Source organism: Xylocopa sonorina, chromosome 9 (genome assembly GCF_050948175.1).
Source record: "Xylocopa sonorina isolate GNS202 chromosome 9, iyXylSono1_principal, whole genome shotgun sequence".
Lineage (NCBI taxonomy): Eukaryota > Metazoa > Arthropoda > Insecta > Hymenoptera > Apidae > Xylocopa > Xylocopa sonorina.
In genome coordinates, this window is record NC_135201.1 from 1,387,842 (window position 1) to 1,404,556 (window position 16,715).

Below are 16,715 nucleotides of genomic sequence, written 5' to 3' on the forward strand. Positions count from 1 at the left end.
TTTCTGGTATATATTATTTCCGCACCTAATTCGAAACTTCACCGTTCACGTTCCTCCCCCTTTTTTTTTTATTTTCCTCCACCTGGCTTTTCCCGCCTCAAGTTTACCGTCCTATTCTTTACGAATCTTACTTTCCTCTTTTCTCTATCACAATTCAGTATTTCGTTACTACGTATTCCTCTTTCCACTCATTCCATATTTTTGCTTTTTTTCCTTTTATCACCAATTTCTAATCTTTCTTTTACTTCTTTTCATTTTACACATTTGACGTAGACACGTTTTTTATTTTTTCGCTTTCAGCTTTGCGTATCCTCCCTTGCCATTTATTCCCCATTCTTGTTATATTTCCCACCGCCGTAATGTCCACCGACAATGACTAACAAAGCGCGACTTCCATGCTTTTATTATCCCCTTTTCAGTGCGTTACGCGCGCTTGTCTCATTCTCCTCAACAAACATCACTCCACATCACCTTTTATTTCTTTTCTAATACGTTTCAGTTGGATATCCCTTTGATGAAGAATTTTTTACTATCACTCGTTTTACTTTAGTCTATGCCTTTAATAGCTTTATCCACATTGGCAAAAACAAAACAAACTTGCATTCGAAATCTTCCTTATCGTAACCGCCTACCAAGCCAGTGGGCAGTGTCGATAAAACCGGCAATCCGATCTTGCTTCACATTATCAATCTTGAGACTGTACAGAAACACCATGTTATTCCGTCTTCAGAAATTGATCACAAACAAAATCTTGGAAACCGATGAATTCATTCAAACAGATTACACTGAATTAGTTCGGCGCACTAAGAGTTCAAAGAGAAAGCGATTGAACACGAACAATCCTCTCTCGTCTCCATTTAGCAGCACAAGAAATCACGATTCGACTTTGTCCACAACGAGTTCAATTCTGATTTCCTCCGTTACGCTGTGTCAGAAACACCTGTTCAAAATCCGAGGATAAAAAACACAACGTGACGGCGGTATGTACTTTTCTTACACGTTCCTTTGCATTCTTTCTCTCACGCTCTCGCGTGTGAACGTTAGAAAGTATACTGACGCTTGTTCCAAAAACATTGCTTCATAAGATCCATTCACGTGAGAAAATACACGATTAAAATTCCCAATATCTACTAAATGTGTCTATGCGTAACGCTTGAATACAATAAAAAATTATTCAAACAACCGAGTCGAAATTTCATTTTTAAGGAAACCATTCATGTAAATTATTGTTTGGACATTTATTTCCTTTTTACGTATAATGGTGTAACTTGCGTGGTTATTTTTCAACGCAGCAAACACCACTAAAAATTTTGACAGAAGCCTGCAGCAGACTTTACTAAATTGAATGACATTTAAAAGTCTAAATATACATAGTGTGCAACAAGATTAGTTCGTTCTTATTCCTGATTAATTTCTTGGAAGTAAAATGAGGAATAAATCGATTTCGATGTCGTTAACGCTGTAGGAACATAACAGTTTTGTAACAATGCAATATTTTCGAAGAATATTGTCGAGAACATTGACAATGTAACTCGCAACTGACCTAAAACTAACTGTATGAGAACGTTTACGTTGCAAATTATCGTCGCCCTGGCGACCAACCGTTTTGAAAAACGGTACTTCTCTCCTCTCTGTTTCTACATCTCTGCGCGATGATTTACATGATCCGACAACGTAACAAGTTTAGATCGAAATTCGTTGTCAATATTGAGAATTGCAGATTTGTATATGACGTTCGCAAGAACACATTATTTTCATTAAAAAGAAGAAAACGTTCTTCTTTATTTGTGATACAAAACTCTTATCTAATCTATGTTGTTTCAAATATTTAAATCGACACATACATATCGAAAAACATAATATAATTAAATTTGATTTATTTCAATTTCTTTAAAAGAATACCGAGAATGTAAATAATATTCAGCTATTAGAAAAAAAGTGAAACCTTCACAGAAACAGAAAACAACCATGTCTGAGAAATAATAGATTTTTACTAAATTATTATTCAATAATCTTTTAAATAATCATTTCTGAACTACGTCAAATATTCAAGAAGTAGAAAGTAACATTTCTAATCTCCATTCTTGATACTATGTAATAAGCTATTTAAATGATCAACAATTGCAACAAGTATTTGATGGAAGAAGCGAGAAATAATTAACAGAAAAGCGAATGATACATACACACATACTGTCAGAACGATACATTCCATTCGACGGTGTGTTTAACAATGTTCACGACGAAGACAACAGAGGAACCGTTAACTCTTTAACCTGATTCTTAAATGATTCCAAATCAGTGAGAAAGCCTCGTACAATCTAGTTTTAAAAGAAGGCATCCACGCGAGGCATCTATCCGATGGCAACCAGTGGCAACTAGTATGGAAGGCTGTCGAGTAGATAGAAGCTATCTTGTACCTCAGAGTCACACCTCGTATTAGTCAAATTAACCTTTCAAACGAACTGGGTCACCACTTACACATAGTAATAATTATCATTTTCCGCACTTTTACGCACAATATTCACTAGTGTTTACAAGAAAAAACTAGGTCGAGACAGGATACGACGATCCCGAAGAAAAAACTTCTAAAAACAAGACATCTCGAGCACGATAGCGGCTCCACTGGTGCACGAAATGTAAAACGTGAACCGCAGAACCTTCGCGAGCGCACTCATGCAGCTGAGAGTAAAACTCAACTGAATGAGAGCACCAATCATATTTCAGTTCCATTTGAAAACGAATAATAAACTATCTGCAAATACTATCTACATGTAGCATAGATTAAATCGAGATAAATATATTTAGCAAAGAAAGGAAATAAAAAGGATAACTGAAGACGAGGGTGGATGAGAAATAACTGCCCTTCTAACTTTACTTATCCCTTTTCCTAACAGATGCAATTGCCACCATAGATACGATTTTTTATTGTATTATTCGGTATCGATTAATTATATTTTGTAATTTTATATCATTTTTACCACCTTATATATAAATACAAATGTGGTAGAAAATAAAAAACATAAGAAATGTACTAAGACATAATAAAAAAATGTAATAAGAAATGTATGATCTCAAAATTATTATTTTTTTTTAAATATGGCTCTCATTCTGTTTACTGTGTATTTTAACATGGGCTAATTTCCATTTATTACAAGGAAAATACATGTTAAAAATATAAAAATTGCATAAAAAATAAAAAAAACAGTTCATAAGTCTGAAAATATTGAATCGATAAAATTTTAGTATGACAATTCAGCTATTTTAAAACTACCATTTTCGCAACATTTCATTAAAAACACGTTTTTGTAACATTAAAGTAAGTTTTTCTCATTTTTACAGTAATTACATTTAACATAATATTTAATATAAATATTTCAAAATGATCAAGCGCAAAAATGTTAAAATATTTCAAAATGAAACAAAATATCAATATTTAAATAAAAATTATAGTTAATTAATCAAATTTAATATAAATTTAATTTTTAACTAAATTTTGTTACAAATTTGGGCAAAAATTACAAATAATTCCTTTAACTGTTTTGACATGCTTCATATTACAACATATTTTACAAAGTTTAAAAAAAAAATCTATTAATGTAACAAAAGGTACATAATATGTACTAAAATAAATCTTTACAATATTGCTCTTTAATATATTAATGTTAATATACATAATGTAATATTATAAATATTATAGGTATTTTTAATAATTATTGAAACTAGGAAAAATCTAAATATGGTGACATATATATGCAATTTATTTCATACCACATCCTTACATCATAGTTGTAACTTACCCATTATACTTCTATAAAATGTTCATCCATCATTTATCTAATAAACAAGGAGTTAACTGGTCAAAAGTAGGAGTATATGTTTACTACAATTTCTTTTTAATATTCTCTGTTTCGTTTCTAAAAATTTTTGAATAGTTTTAACTCTACATGTATGTATAATAGTAATTTTGAAAAATAGAACGAAAAATTAAAATCAAAAGATGAGATAATGAGATATATAAAGATAGTAATTCATTTTTTAATAAGAAAACACATGTAAAATGTGTAGAATAATTGCTTAATATGAATATTCGTGAAACCATAAAATCATAAAATATATGTTAAGATATACATATACATTTTAATTATATAATATATATATTGATATAAAACTTTTATGTGTTATCATAAATTTAGTACTTTTGTAGATTTACATTGATAATTTATATAATTTCTTATATAATAGTTCTAACACATTTACAGAGAAAAACAAAGCAAAAGTTTATAATCTGTAGGATAGATGGTATTCACTGAATGATAAAAATAAGTCTTTGTAAACATGAATTGTAAAATTAATATTTTTAAAAAATATAAATAAATTTTTATTTTAATCACTATAAGCGACTTTCTCATTTCAGAAGCTATTGTACTCATCAGTTTGATAATTATTATGTGCAAATAAAGTAATTTTTATAAACTTTAAACTTCAAATTCTGATTATGTAAAATATTAATAATTTAAGATTTAAGATTTTTCACCAAACATTGTAGTAAAAAAAGTTAAATTAATACAATCATCAAGAAAATGATAGAGGCAAGTGTTTTCACTATTTCATAAGCATAATGTTATGAATTTAATAATTATCTAATATTTTCATTGCTTTTTTTAATCTTTTCTTGACACATTTTTATATTTTTGCCGTTTCTAATGCAACAGTGGATAATTAATATATAATAATGATGAGATTTTGTGGAAGAATTCAATCATAAAGACATCATTGCAACGTCCTATTAATGTTTCTTAAGTATCTACTTATAACCAGAATAATAAATATTTAGTAACCATTAGTATTTGGAAACTGTGTTTAATTTCATATTTCTTATTACTAAACGTGTTAATGTCTTAAATTTTGTGAATAGATATTACAATTGTCAACCCCTTTATACATAGTTTCAACCAAACAAATCTATCAGAGCTGAGCATCAAATTTTTATTTTCTTCTATTTCTCTTCTCTCTTCAAGAATTTATATTCCCCTGTATTGCATATTTTATTGCATATGTATATTACATATTTTTGTACTTTTATTTCTTTCCAATTAAGGCAATTTGGCAAACTACCAAACAATTAGCGAAAGTCAAACTAACATGTTCTCAACAATATCGATATACACTGCGAAATATTATACCAATGTATAAACAACGATGTTTTTCTTTCTATTAATCATAAGAAATTTGTGATTTAATTATAATAACTTTTCAATTTCTATTTTCTTTTTCATATATATGCAATGTATAGTTCTAAAAATATTTCAGTATAAATATTTTTCTTGGCTTGATTTTTCTAAATCCATAAAATATCTCCACCTATTAAAATGATTTGAAATGACCGCTTAAACATTGCAGCCATAGCATTCAAAACATTCAAATTTTATAAAGAAAACTTAATGTGTGAAACTCAGAAAATTTAATGTATGAGATTGATGCATAAATATATAATAAGTCAATATAAGTCGATATAAATCAATAGAATGTTTCTTCAATTTAACTCCTCCTTAATTGTCATTGGTAAGAATTAATAATTATGACATTTAAGGAGGAATTTTTTTTGTTTTTTAACGATGGAATGGATTTACAATAATAATATTCAAACTTCATTACCTGTCATAAAATATTAAGTATATACACTTGTAAGATATTTAATATATAAATGTAAAACATCAAAGAAGGGCGTCAAGTGTCATAAAAAACAATTGTATTACTTGAACAAAATTAGATAAAGCCAATGTATAATAATTCCTCTTATGCTTAAATTTAACGTAATTTACTATACACAACACTTTATATTTATGGAAATATCTTTCTCTCAAAAAAACCTAGACTTGGGAAGAATTTAATTCTTCACAAACATTCAATGTATCATTGAAAGTAATACAGCAGAGATAGTAGACCGTCATTTCACAAATTTCGTTCGTTTCTTATGCATAAACTACATTGATATTTTATTTTTTCAAAGTAATTAGCAAAAGAAAGTAATAATGGTTGAAAGAACTTATCAAAGACCACTAAAGTTAACCACTACCCAATTAAATATATAATGATTGAATATAGAATCGCAAAAAAATTTGAAATTAATGATTTTTAGTAGATTATAAATCAAGAAGAAAACAACACAGGAAATGCCAGTGATGGTAATGTTTCAATAGATATTATAGAAAGTAATCTGTAAGTAGCAGAAAAATAACATTTCAAATGAAAACAAATCATTTTACTATTTTTCTACTCTCTATATACATACACAAACATATATATGTATCTAGTTTCATGTAACTGTATATTAAGCATGTACATATTTAAATATTTGCATGATGTATTTTTTAATATTGAAGGAGTAAATTTTCATACTTTCTCAAATATTTCAATAATTATTTAATAGTTAAATTACTTCTATATAAAGAAGCTATAAAAACATTATTTGTATTATTTCAAACTTCTTAGGTTTCTTGTTTTGTATAAATTTAAATTTTAATAAGATGAGTTAATTATATATTAAGTATAAGTTTTGAAGAAATTATATGCGTTTGCAATGCTTTGTTTACAAAACTGACATTTCATGTCCACCAAACAAACATTCGTCTTTCATGGATTTACACTTATGGAGTGATATGTGCTTTCTTACTACTACCTGTATAGTGGAATTACTAGCCTCTCATTTTGGGTATGTACTAAAAAAAAAAAAACGATAAAAATGATGTCTCTCAGTTAGTTTTATTTAATTATCTCTTTCATGATATTTGATAAATCAAGTAATATAATTAATGTGCATTTAAACAAGTACAAAGAGTAGGAGGTGGTCTCAAGGACTCATAAAATGCAATTAGGCGGGTATTGAATTCGCTGAACAAAACTGCAGCGATGCATATATTTGTACAAAAACTATGACTATATATAATATAATACAAATATAAATGTAAATATAAACATATTTATATCCACATTTATATTTATACTTATTATTTGTATTCATATAATATTTATATATGTATAATATGTGTGTATACACCATATAGAAGCAATGTCTTCAGGAATCCTGGATTAGCTGCTTGAAATTTAATAAACAATTAAATTCTTTTAATATAATCACTGAGAATTAATCAGTGATTATCTCTATTGTTTGTAGAAATAACAAAGATAGGAGCTTAAAAGTAGTAAATAGTATACATTTCATCTACTTTATGAATGCCATGAATTTCCTTTCAAACATTTAATCTAATACATTGTTTTATTGATTAGTTGAATGCATTATTTCACCTAAACGTTTTAATACATATATATTGTATTATGTATCTGATTTATAATGATTTTTCCCTTATATTGAATTACAAATTAAAGTAATACTTCAAGCAAACTTATTTCATTTGTGTATATTTTTTTTATTTAAAAATAACTTCACGTTTCTAACCATTTCTAATAATGTCATTACAATAAAAATCTTACCATGTATACATTAGGGTATAATATTTTTACATTGTGATTTGTGTTGACAGTATTTTTATTTTTACTAAACCACAGGGTATTAGCATCATATTTAATAATATTCCACTTAAAATAGTACTTTTCAGGTTTTAATGAAAATATTCGTAATACTTTCTCAACATATTTTATAATTGGGAATTTAAAAATAAATGAATAGGGATAGATCTATCTCAATTGCCCAGATGCAAACAGCTGCAACCTGCTTAAGTGTTTCCAAATGCACGGTTATTTATTAAAATATGATACCTAAATTTTTTCATTTACTTGTTAATTGTAGTATCAATTTATCATTGTAACATCAATAAAATATACTATAAAAATTGGCAGTGTGCGTTACCTTCCATTGTGTTTGTCAAGTTGTATGTTATAAAGACAATGTGCTACTAGTATAAAACATTTTGCTTCTCTTATCAGCATTTGAAATTACACCGATCTGTGTGATATTAATATTTATGCTAATGAAATACTTGTATGTAACAACATGCAGTAAGAATAAAGAGTCAAAATAAATACGCAGCACCTCAATACAGTTTCCCTAAATACACTGCTTAAACCGATACATGTATACCCACTATGTACCTACAGTAGTTAACAAGTCTGCAAGCCACAATAATGTAGCTCCAATGTTTAATCGATTAACCTATGTTTGATGTATATTTCAAAATCTTGCATATGTCCTACAACAGTTTCTTTCTATAATGGTAGAATGTAACTATATTTAAATATGTATAACAAATCATTATTTTTATGAATAAAAATAAGATACATTGAAATAAAGATATTATGATTGAATTCATTGTGTATGATGTTACTAATAATGTTTCGCTGAAATTTTATATACGTTTATATATGACAATTCCAGATATTAATTATATGGTAAATTTAAAACTCTTTAGAATTTCAATTTTAGTTAAAAATGCACACTATTTATGTGAATATATTATATTGAGAATATTGGGAACAATGGAATGAAACAAGTTTCATAACATTCAAAGAAGAAAAATTTCAAAACACTTAAACAAAGTTTAAATAGAATAGATATATGTATATAAAATATATGTTCCAGAAAATAATCAGGAATCATATATAAATGTATATGTATATGCATACACAGGTGTACAAAAACTTTTGTATAGAAAATTCATGTATAAAATTTATGCATAAAATTTTATGCACGGATGTTAATACAGATCAATATAGGTAAGTGTAATGTTTAAATTTGGAGAAAATCTGAACACCTTTTATTGACAAGATCCTACTATGATGATTACTTTGATTTAGTAGACATGGATACTCTGCGTTCCATATGTTATTCTTGTGCACCATATAACAATAGTGAGTTACGTACACCGCTGATAATAAATATAAAATGTTAATTTGTATACAGTGCGTATGATTTTGTATTAAATTGTATAATCTCGAAATTTACTTGGCAATTAAATGTTTATATTTATTCGTTCACAGGTCTTGTGACAACAAGTTCAAATAATGGAAGATGTAAATTTTTTCATATAAACTATTGTAAACTCGTATAGAAGTTGCACCACAATATAGTTATATATATAATTATGATTCGTTATCAAAACAGCTTGACTCAATAATATGTTATTCCTCAACATTGCTGGCTGAATGATATTTTATTCTAGAAAAGGGAATTTTTACCGTACTAATCTCAAAATGTCTAACAGTTCCAACTGTTATAAAGGTCCCAGTCTAACATGCTATTTTTTTAGCAAAGGACGGAAGTGAAAAAGGAAATACGCTAGTTGGAATGTACATATCTTGGTAGTAATGAAGTTCCCAGAGAAAAAGGAGCACTCTTTGCGATACACAAATAGAAGTATGTTTTAAGAACTAGGCTACACCAACATTTTACTATACAGTCTTCTTATTGTAAGGCATATAAGGGGGCATCTATTATATATTTATGTATTTAGTATATATGATTCTATCTTAATACATTTTCCTTTGCACAACTATGGTTTGTGTAAAAATGCAACATAATATAATTTTCTTGTAAAAACATCTGCAATACAAAACAGATAAACGTTTGTAGTTTTTATATTGTTTGATAACATACTGCTATAAGTACTCGAAATTTTTATTTTTGATAAAAATTGCAGACGTTGTGTAATATTCAGTTCCCTGGAAACTTCATAAAAATTTTATAATATTTTGATAGAAAAATAAGAAATTTGTCCTGCAAATAGAGAAGGAAGGAATAAAAAAAAGCATACTGTACCGTATAAAGAATACAATCCACTACATTAAATTATATGATTATAACGGAATATTGTTGTAAGTTAATATACTGAAACATAGTTTGATATTTAACCGATATCGAACATTTTTTGTTTCAAAATGACTATTTGTAAAGTCGCAAGCTAAAATTCGAGCTCATACATAACACTCTTCCTATTTAATGTTGCAAATTGTATGTGCACACAATCTACTATGTTCTACATCATAAAATAAGAAAATTATATTTTTGTCATCGATTTTTGTCGCTAAGTTTGCATTATTCATCGTAACGACAGTAATAATAATTATAAAAAAAAGCATTTCAACAAAGGTAGCAATGATTACGAATTCAAGCCTTGACGTTTTTCTTCTTCGAGCATAGCATCAAGTTCATCGGTAAGATTTGCAAGCATGTTTCCAATATCGTGCAATACATCAGCTGGTGCGCTACCACCACTATGATGACTTATTCCATGACTCTGCATGTTGTTGGTAGTATTATTGCTTGCGTATTCTTGTGCACGTGCAGCTCTCTGTTTTATTGTACCAGCATTTTCATTTGCAAATGGTAATGAATCAGATTCTGTACTGGAACTTGACTGAAAAAATATAATTAATTCATTAATATACTGTACAGTGCACAAAATACGCGATAAACTATTGTATATCCAAAAATTTAATTAACGCATAAACGAATAACAATTATATCCATAATTTCTATAATCTCCTTAAACGCGATAATTTGAAAATAATACCAAAACGTATCAAAATTGTTGAAAAAAATGTTACATATATTTTCAATATTTATGAACATTATACAATTCGTCCAAATACTTACGTATACACTTTATACCTCTATTCGAAAATTTGATATATTTATTGTATACGCAACATATATTAAGGTGAAAAATAATATGTAGCTTGTTGCATATTTCCTCACTGTATTGTCATTTTATGTCATTGGGGACGATAAGTATTGTACTGTTACATTTCATTCAGTAATACAACACAATGTATTGTGAAAAGGTCTTGACCATGTAGGATTTTTATTAAATGAGTTATTTGAATAAAAGCGGAAAGTTGGAGGATGTTAATATGAAGTTAATGTCGTAATTGTTTCGCGAATCCACAGAAATGGCTACGTGAACCCTTAAGAATCCGCGGACCATAGTTTTAAACTCGCTGCTATAAATTATATATAAAATCGTTATTTTAGAGAGATAATATAAGAAGTATGTCCAGTGTGGAGAAATGACTAAAGCTAGACAATCGAGTAAAAACATTAATATGACAAAATTTGATAGAAAATAATCTATTATCTGTAAATATATATTAAACACAATATTAAACACACTTATAACTAACATTAGAACTGTAAGAATTAGATTTCTTTTGTTGGTATATACAAACAAAATGAATAAAAATTTTTATAATTATGAACTTGCTTCTGTTAAAAAATATATAAGTATTCGAGAAATGCAGTAAGACAAAATGACAACATATATTATATATTCGTTTGCAAATTGGAATTATGTACAAATTAATTAATAATACTTTCAGAAAAAATATATACTATAACTAAAGTTATAATTTCAATATTCTTCTTTTTAAATAATTAACTCAGCCATGCTAAATAAATTTTTTTCATTTGTTGACACATTAAAATCGTCTATAATTTTTATATGCTATTTTAATACAATTTTTAATCAAATTTCCTCAACAATTTTCAGTAACTTTACCGCTTAAAGCAGAACTTGAATTGCTTTAGTAGAAAAATGATAAAATAATTGTTTTATTACATTTACAGTGTTATAGTATATTATATTGAAACACAAAACCATTTCTGGTAATTTTAATTACATACATTCTCATTTGAGTATAATTAAAGTAAATATTATTATGTAATTGTATAATTTGTTTAGTTAATATTATATAAATTAAAATAAATATTAAAGCTAATAAAATATCTAGTATCAATTTCATAGATGGGAGATATAAAACTATAAAACTAAAAATTCCCAAATGAAATGTCTGAAAACCAATTTGTACATAATATATACAGCCAATATCTTAAATATGTTAACAGTAAAATGTTGACATTCGCCGACACTACCTTATTATGTAGCTATGTATCCAGATTTACAATTATCTAAAAAAAAATGAGGTACTTTAGAAAATAACTATTGTTATGAAGAGAATCCTCAGAGGTTTTAATGATTTTTAGATATTTATAGAATTTAACGCTTTAAGCAACGTTTTCTTATACATATAAACGGCGGTCCTTCATGGTTTTCGAGATATTTGCAAAAAACGATTGCTATTATTGCAATAAATTAAATCGGCAAAGTTCATTATGAATTCTTCGAATGGAAGCTTCGTACGCATCGACATAAGTGACGTAATAACATAACGTAAGTCACTTTATGGCTACTGAAACTTAGTAGGTCGATTCTCTCATGGATTTCTCTCCGATGCTCTCACAAACGCACGCTTACAGTCAGAATTCACTGTACTGATTGATAACAATTTTTTAAAAATATCTCGCACACTAAAACAGTCTGATGAAACATATTATAAAAATCATCGGAATCGAAAATAGCATTTGTTTTCTAAACAATCACCGAAAATTGATATAAAGTATGAGTTAAAAGATTGTAATTATGTATTAATGGTATGTAAAAACCAAAATTCTTGAATATCACTTTTAATAATAGCTGCGTTTAACACCAACAGAAAAAACATTCATTAAATAACAATACTATAACTTTTATCCGTGTTTTAATACGTAATCGCTGTCAGATGACTGGAAAAGAGCAGCCCCCTAATATTAGCAGATCCCATATTGTAATCGAAGAAAATTGGGTACTATTATAGTTTGCGCCCCCTCCCTTTATTTCATCTCTTTATATATGTATATTTCTTAGTTTGCGCCCCCTCCCTTTATTTCATCTCTTTATATATGTATATTTCTTCCAGGTAAAAAGAAAGAACAAATGAAACATTTCTTGGAAAACTAGCTACTGAAGCTTCATTTAAAGAAGGTATTATTTTTAAATAAATAAATTTATTATATAGTGTAAAATATAATTTGAATGAAATTACCTTAAAACTAGCATCAGATCCGTTACGGTGTTGAAGAGCTAGAGATGCTATTAATTCATGTTCCTCATTAACATTGACACTGACGCTACCCCAAGAACGAGACATGGAAGAGGGTGGCCGATTCATTTGAGGCGAAGTGGATGGCACTGGTGCGGGTGCGGGTGGTGGAGGAGACGGATGATGCATCAAGTGATGATGCTGATGATGATGCATATGATGTTCCTCGCAAGAAGCAGTTGGTACTGGTCCGCTGCAATCTATGACTACGTCGCTAACTCCTGATCCACCAACCCCAACATTAGACCCATTGTTGTCTCTGGAGCTCTGACGTCTTGGAGGAGACGGAGGACAACGTTTCGGGAGATGTGGACTACTTTCAAGTCCGTAAGTTAATTGATACTTATTATCAAAGTCCCTAGGCAATGACTTGAATTGTCCTGGAGTCGCGGTAACCTATACCATGAGATGATGAATAACAACGACAATAATCATTATCTTTTGATACATCTGAAATGAAATTGAATAAAAAAACTGCATATTACCTTAGCTACAGGTCGTGGGCGAACAAGACAGTGTCTTGGTCGTGGAAGAGTTCCACCACCCGCGTCTACTACCGAAGTATCATTTGTAGGAGTTAAATCGCCATCTTCGAAGCTTCGTGGGCGCCATTCGTTTGGTTGTGGATGTGTAGAAGGTGCTGGCGATGGAGGATATCCAAGAGGTGCATCTTCTAAGCTCTCCAGAGACTTTCCTCGTGAACCAGTTCGACCAACGATGTTATAATCGGTTGGCAAAGCAGCGTACATACTTCTCCATGCACTTCCAGATGTATTATCGCTACCTCCTCTCTGGAAAGATCTCAAAACAGGCGAGGAACAATCCTCGTCGGGAGACGGTAAATCAGGACCTCCTCGTTGAATAACTACATCCTGCAAACACATTGTTGACTTAACCTAAATATGAAAACAACTGCAATAGACAAGAGGTTAGGTAGTATCATTACATGATATTTAGTCAAAAATATATCTACTTATCAGTAGTGGATTTGCCTTTTAGGATTATTAAGTTAATAACAATTTATGTATCATAACCTACATAGGATGTTTTAATTTAAATTTTTAAGATTTAACTTAAATTACGAAATAAGAATAAATAGATTGTGTAATTCTATAATTGGTGGTAAAACGATTTTCAAATTTAACGATAAATGAAAAATTTGAGATGGATTACGAAAAATTTTATATCGTCACGAAAGAGCTCGCGTAAGAATGAAATTACTAAATCAATTATAGAATTTTATATAAAAGAACGATTTTTTCATTATCTTTCTCTTTTTATATTTAAAAGTATTTTTACAAAACACACGCGTGCATACAAAATATGTATAGAGTTGTCTATATATTGCACTGTGCTGATTACAAGATATCCACAGAAAATATCCACTTTATATTTTAAGACTTGATGATGCTGATTTCTAAAGTAGAAAGAGTCAAAGTAAAAATCTTGGAAACTGGGAAAATCTTCTGTCTTCGAATTTTTGACAGAAATGGGACGATTATAAAGAGTCAAATGAAATGATAAGAACAATAGTTAATTAAAAACAAAAAAATTCTAGCAAAACGTAATTAATCGCCAAAATTGAAATAATTACAAATTCGCAAGTTAAGAACAAAAAATGTTGTCATATATAAAACTTTTTTATTACAATGCTGTATACTTTGTACATAATTCTGTTTTTTACTGAATTATGTATAGGTTTTCTGACGGACATTTAACACATGTAATCACTTTTGTAATAACCACAATATGTATCAGGTTTTTTTAAATAATCGTCAAGTTTAAGTATTTATATAGATTAGAAATTTTGTAAGTTTCAACGAATAGACGATAACTAATTATATCTCTTTTTGTTTTTAGAATGTGAGAATTCTCTAATACATTATTTATGAATTATTGGGTTAAAGAACAATTGCATCCTTGTGTTTTAAACTGGCCTGTTCCACGTTTATTTTTGTAGAGAAAATATTTGACAAAATTATGTTATTCCTCATTCTGAACTCATATTTCAACTTCTACAATCAATCTCCGAATTTTCTAGATTTATACGTTGAATATTAATGTGATGGTAGAATGAATGTAGTTAGCATAGGTGTGTTAGCTCTAAGACTCTTAAGGCAGATGGAGCTGCACTGAGGAAGTTTCTACAAACTTATAAATCCAAAAAGTTTCAATTTTGACTACTTTCTTCCTGTAAAAATTTCACAAAAAGTTTTACATTGTAGCATACTCATTTAAATTTAATATTGCGTAGTACCTATTGAAAGAAATACCTTTTTCTTTATACCATTAAATGACAAAACGCAAATGATGGCCAGAGGACGAAGAATTAAACTAATTATTAACAATGTATTTAGTAATACTTATCTATAAATAAAAAGGAAAAAGTAGTAGTACTCGTTTAAAAAAATAAATGTAAGTATCGCATCCCTTCCCCCAAGATATTCTTTCCAATTTCCTTGAATTACATATGGCTGGAAATGGCGTGTTAAAACTACTAGTAGTAAGATTTATCAGAGTGATCGCAGAATCATGATCACAGTTGTGATTTAATTTTATTGACAATCGATTATAATTGTGACTTTTTTATTGATCTAGAGTGAATTTATTCGCTCTGGTCGCAATTTTTAGCCTTAATTGAAATATTTTGTAATTTCAATATAGCTTACATAGACATACCTATTTATAAAGTAAATTTAAAATCATGTTACGTCTTTTACGTATAATATCAATATACTTCATTTTTTCCCTCTTTTATGTCATTATTAAAGATACACATATAGTAAAAAAAAAATGTCTGCACAGAGCACGAAAATTGATTAAACATTGTGTATTTTTTAAATTGTAGGTTAGAAATAAATAATTTTCATGTATTTATATGGAAAAACATTACATTTACTGTTAGTGAAAAAAAAACAAACACATTCATTTCTTAATATTTGGAACAACATAGGGACAACCTTATGGTATGGTCAGTCATGTATGGAGTTTTACCTTTTTGTCAGTTTTAGTAAACCGGTACCGATCAATACATGACACTTGAAGTAATTTCATGTATTAGGGTTTCGCCTTGCCTCAGCGATTTAATCAAGGTTACTATAAAGTCACGCTCCAAAGGGTCTTTAGAATTTCAAATATTTTTAAGATGATAAAACTTGACTCGATTCCAAATTGCGCTATTGCCAAAATTTCATCTATTAGCAACCACAAAGCTAAAAATAGAAGAGGATGATTTGAAGTTAGTCAAGTAGGAAATTTGGCCTGTTGCCAACCTGATGGGCCAGTCACTTGGGAAAAGGGTCCGAAGTGGGGCTGCAAAGTATTGAATAAAGAAATTTTGTAGATTTTAGGCAGAATTGATCAGACTTAGTAAAGAATTACTAGGGGAATTTATCAGGAGTTTCTATCAGCCTTTAGACAGAAATTATCAGGAATTGGGTGATGTTTCGAGTTATCAAACGGCACCTAGTGCAATATTCGAAGCATGCCTATTCAGCCAACGTGTATTTAACACTCAATATGTAAAGCAAACTGAGAACAAAAACAATAAAAAACATAAACAAAAATATTTCTGCATATAAGAAAATTCAACAGGCTAGTTCTAAGAAGTCTACAAAGTGTTTACAAATAAGTCTGAGACAGTCCTTCTAAAGATAAGAACAAGTTAGTTTCCTGCGTGCTAGCGGATAAACAAATTCATATCGTGTATATTTCCTAAAAAAATAAAAATTAGCAAGAGAAGGAAATCATTAAGAAAAATTGCACAAACTGTTAATAAAACGCAT

The 16,715-nt window shown here is 28.7% G+C and overlaps 1 protein-coding gene across 5 annotated transcripts in view; it reads right to left on the minus strand.

Moving 5' to 3' along the window:
- Positions 1 to 9,769: 9,769 nt before the first annotated feature.
- Positions 9,770 to 16,715, minus strand: part of Ckn (CRK like proto-oncogene, adaptor protein) — a 113,755-nt gene continuing 106,809 nt past the window's right edge. For 3 of the 5 annotated variants that reach the window (XM_076901276.1, XM_076901279.1, XM_076901278.1), the window contains 3 exons: positions 13,416 to 13,820; positions 12,874 to 13,326; positions 9,770 to 10,370 (listed from right to left, as the gene is read on the minus strand). In XM_076901276.1, coding sequence (XP_076757391.1) covers positions 10,113 to 10,370; positions 12,874 to 13,326; positions 13,416 to 13,820 — 1,116 coding nt within the window. In that variant the 3' untranslated portion in view covers positions 9,770 to 10,112. Of the gene's footprint in view, positions 10,371 to 11,813; positions 11,921 to 12,873; positions 13,327 to 13,415; positions 13,821 to 16,715 lie in introns of those variants that run through there. The other 2 variants (XM_076901277.1, XM_076901281.1) reach the window with 2 other exon arrangements.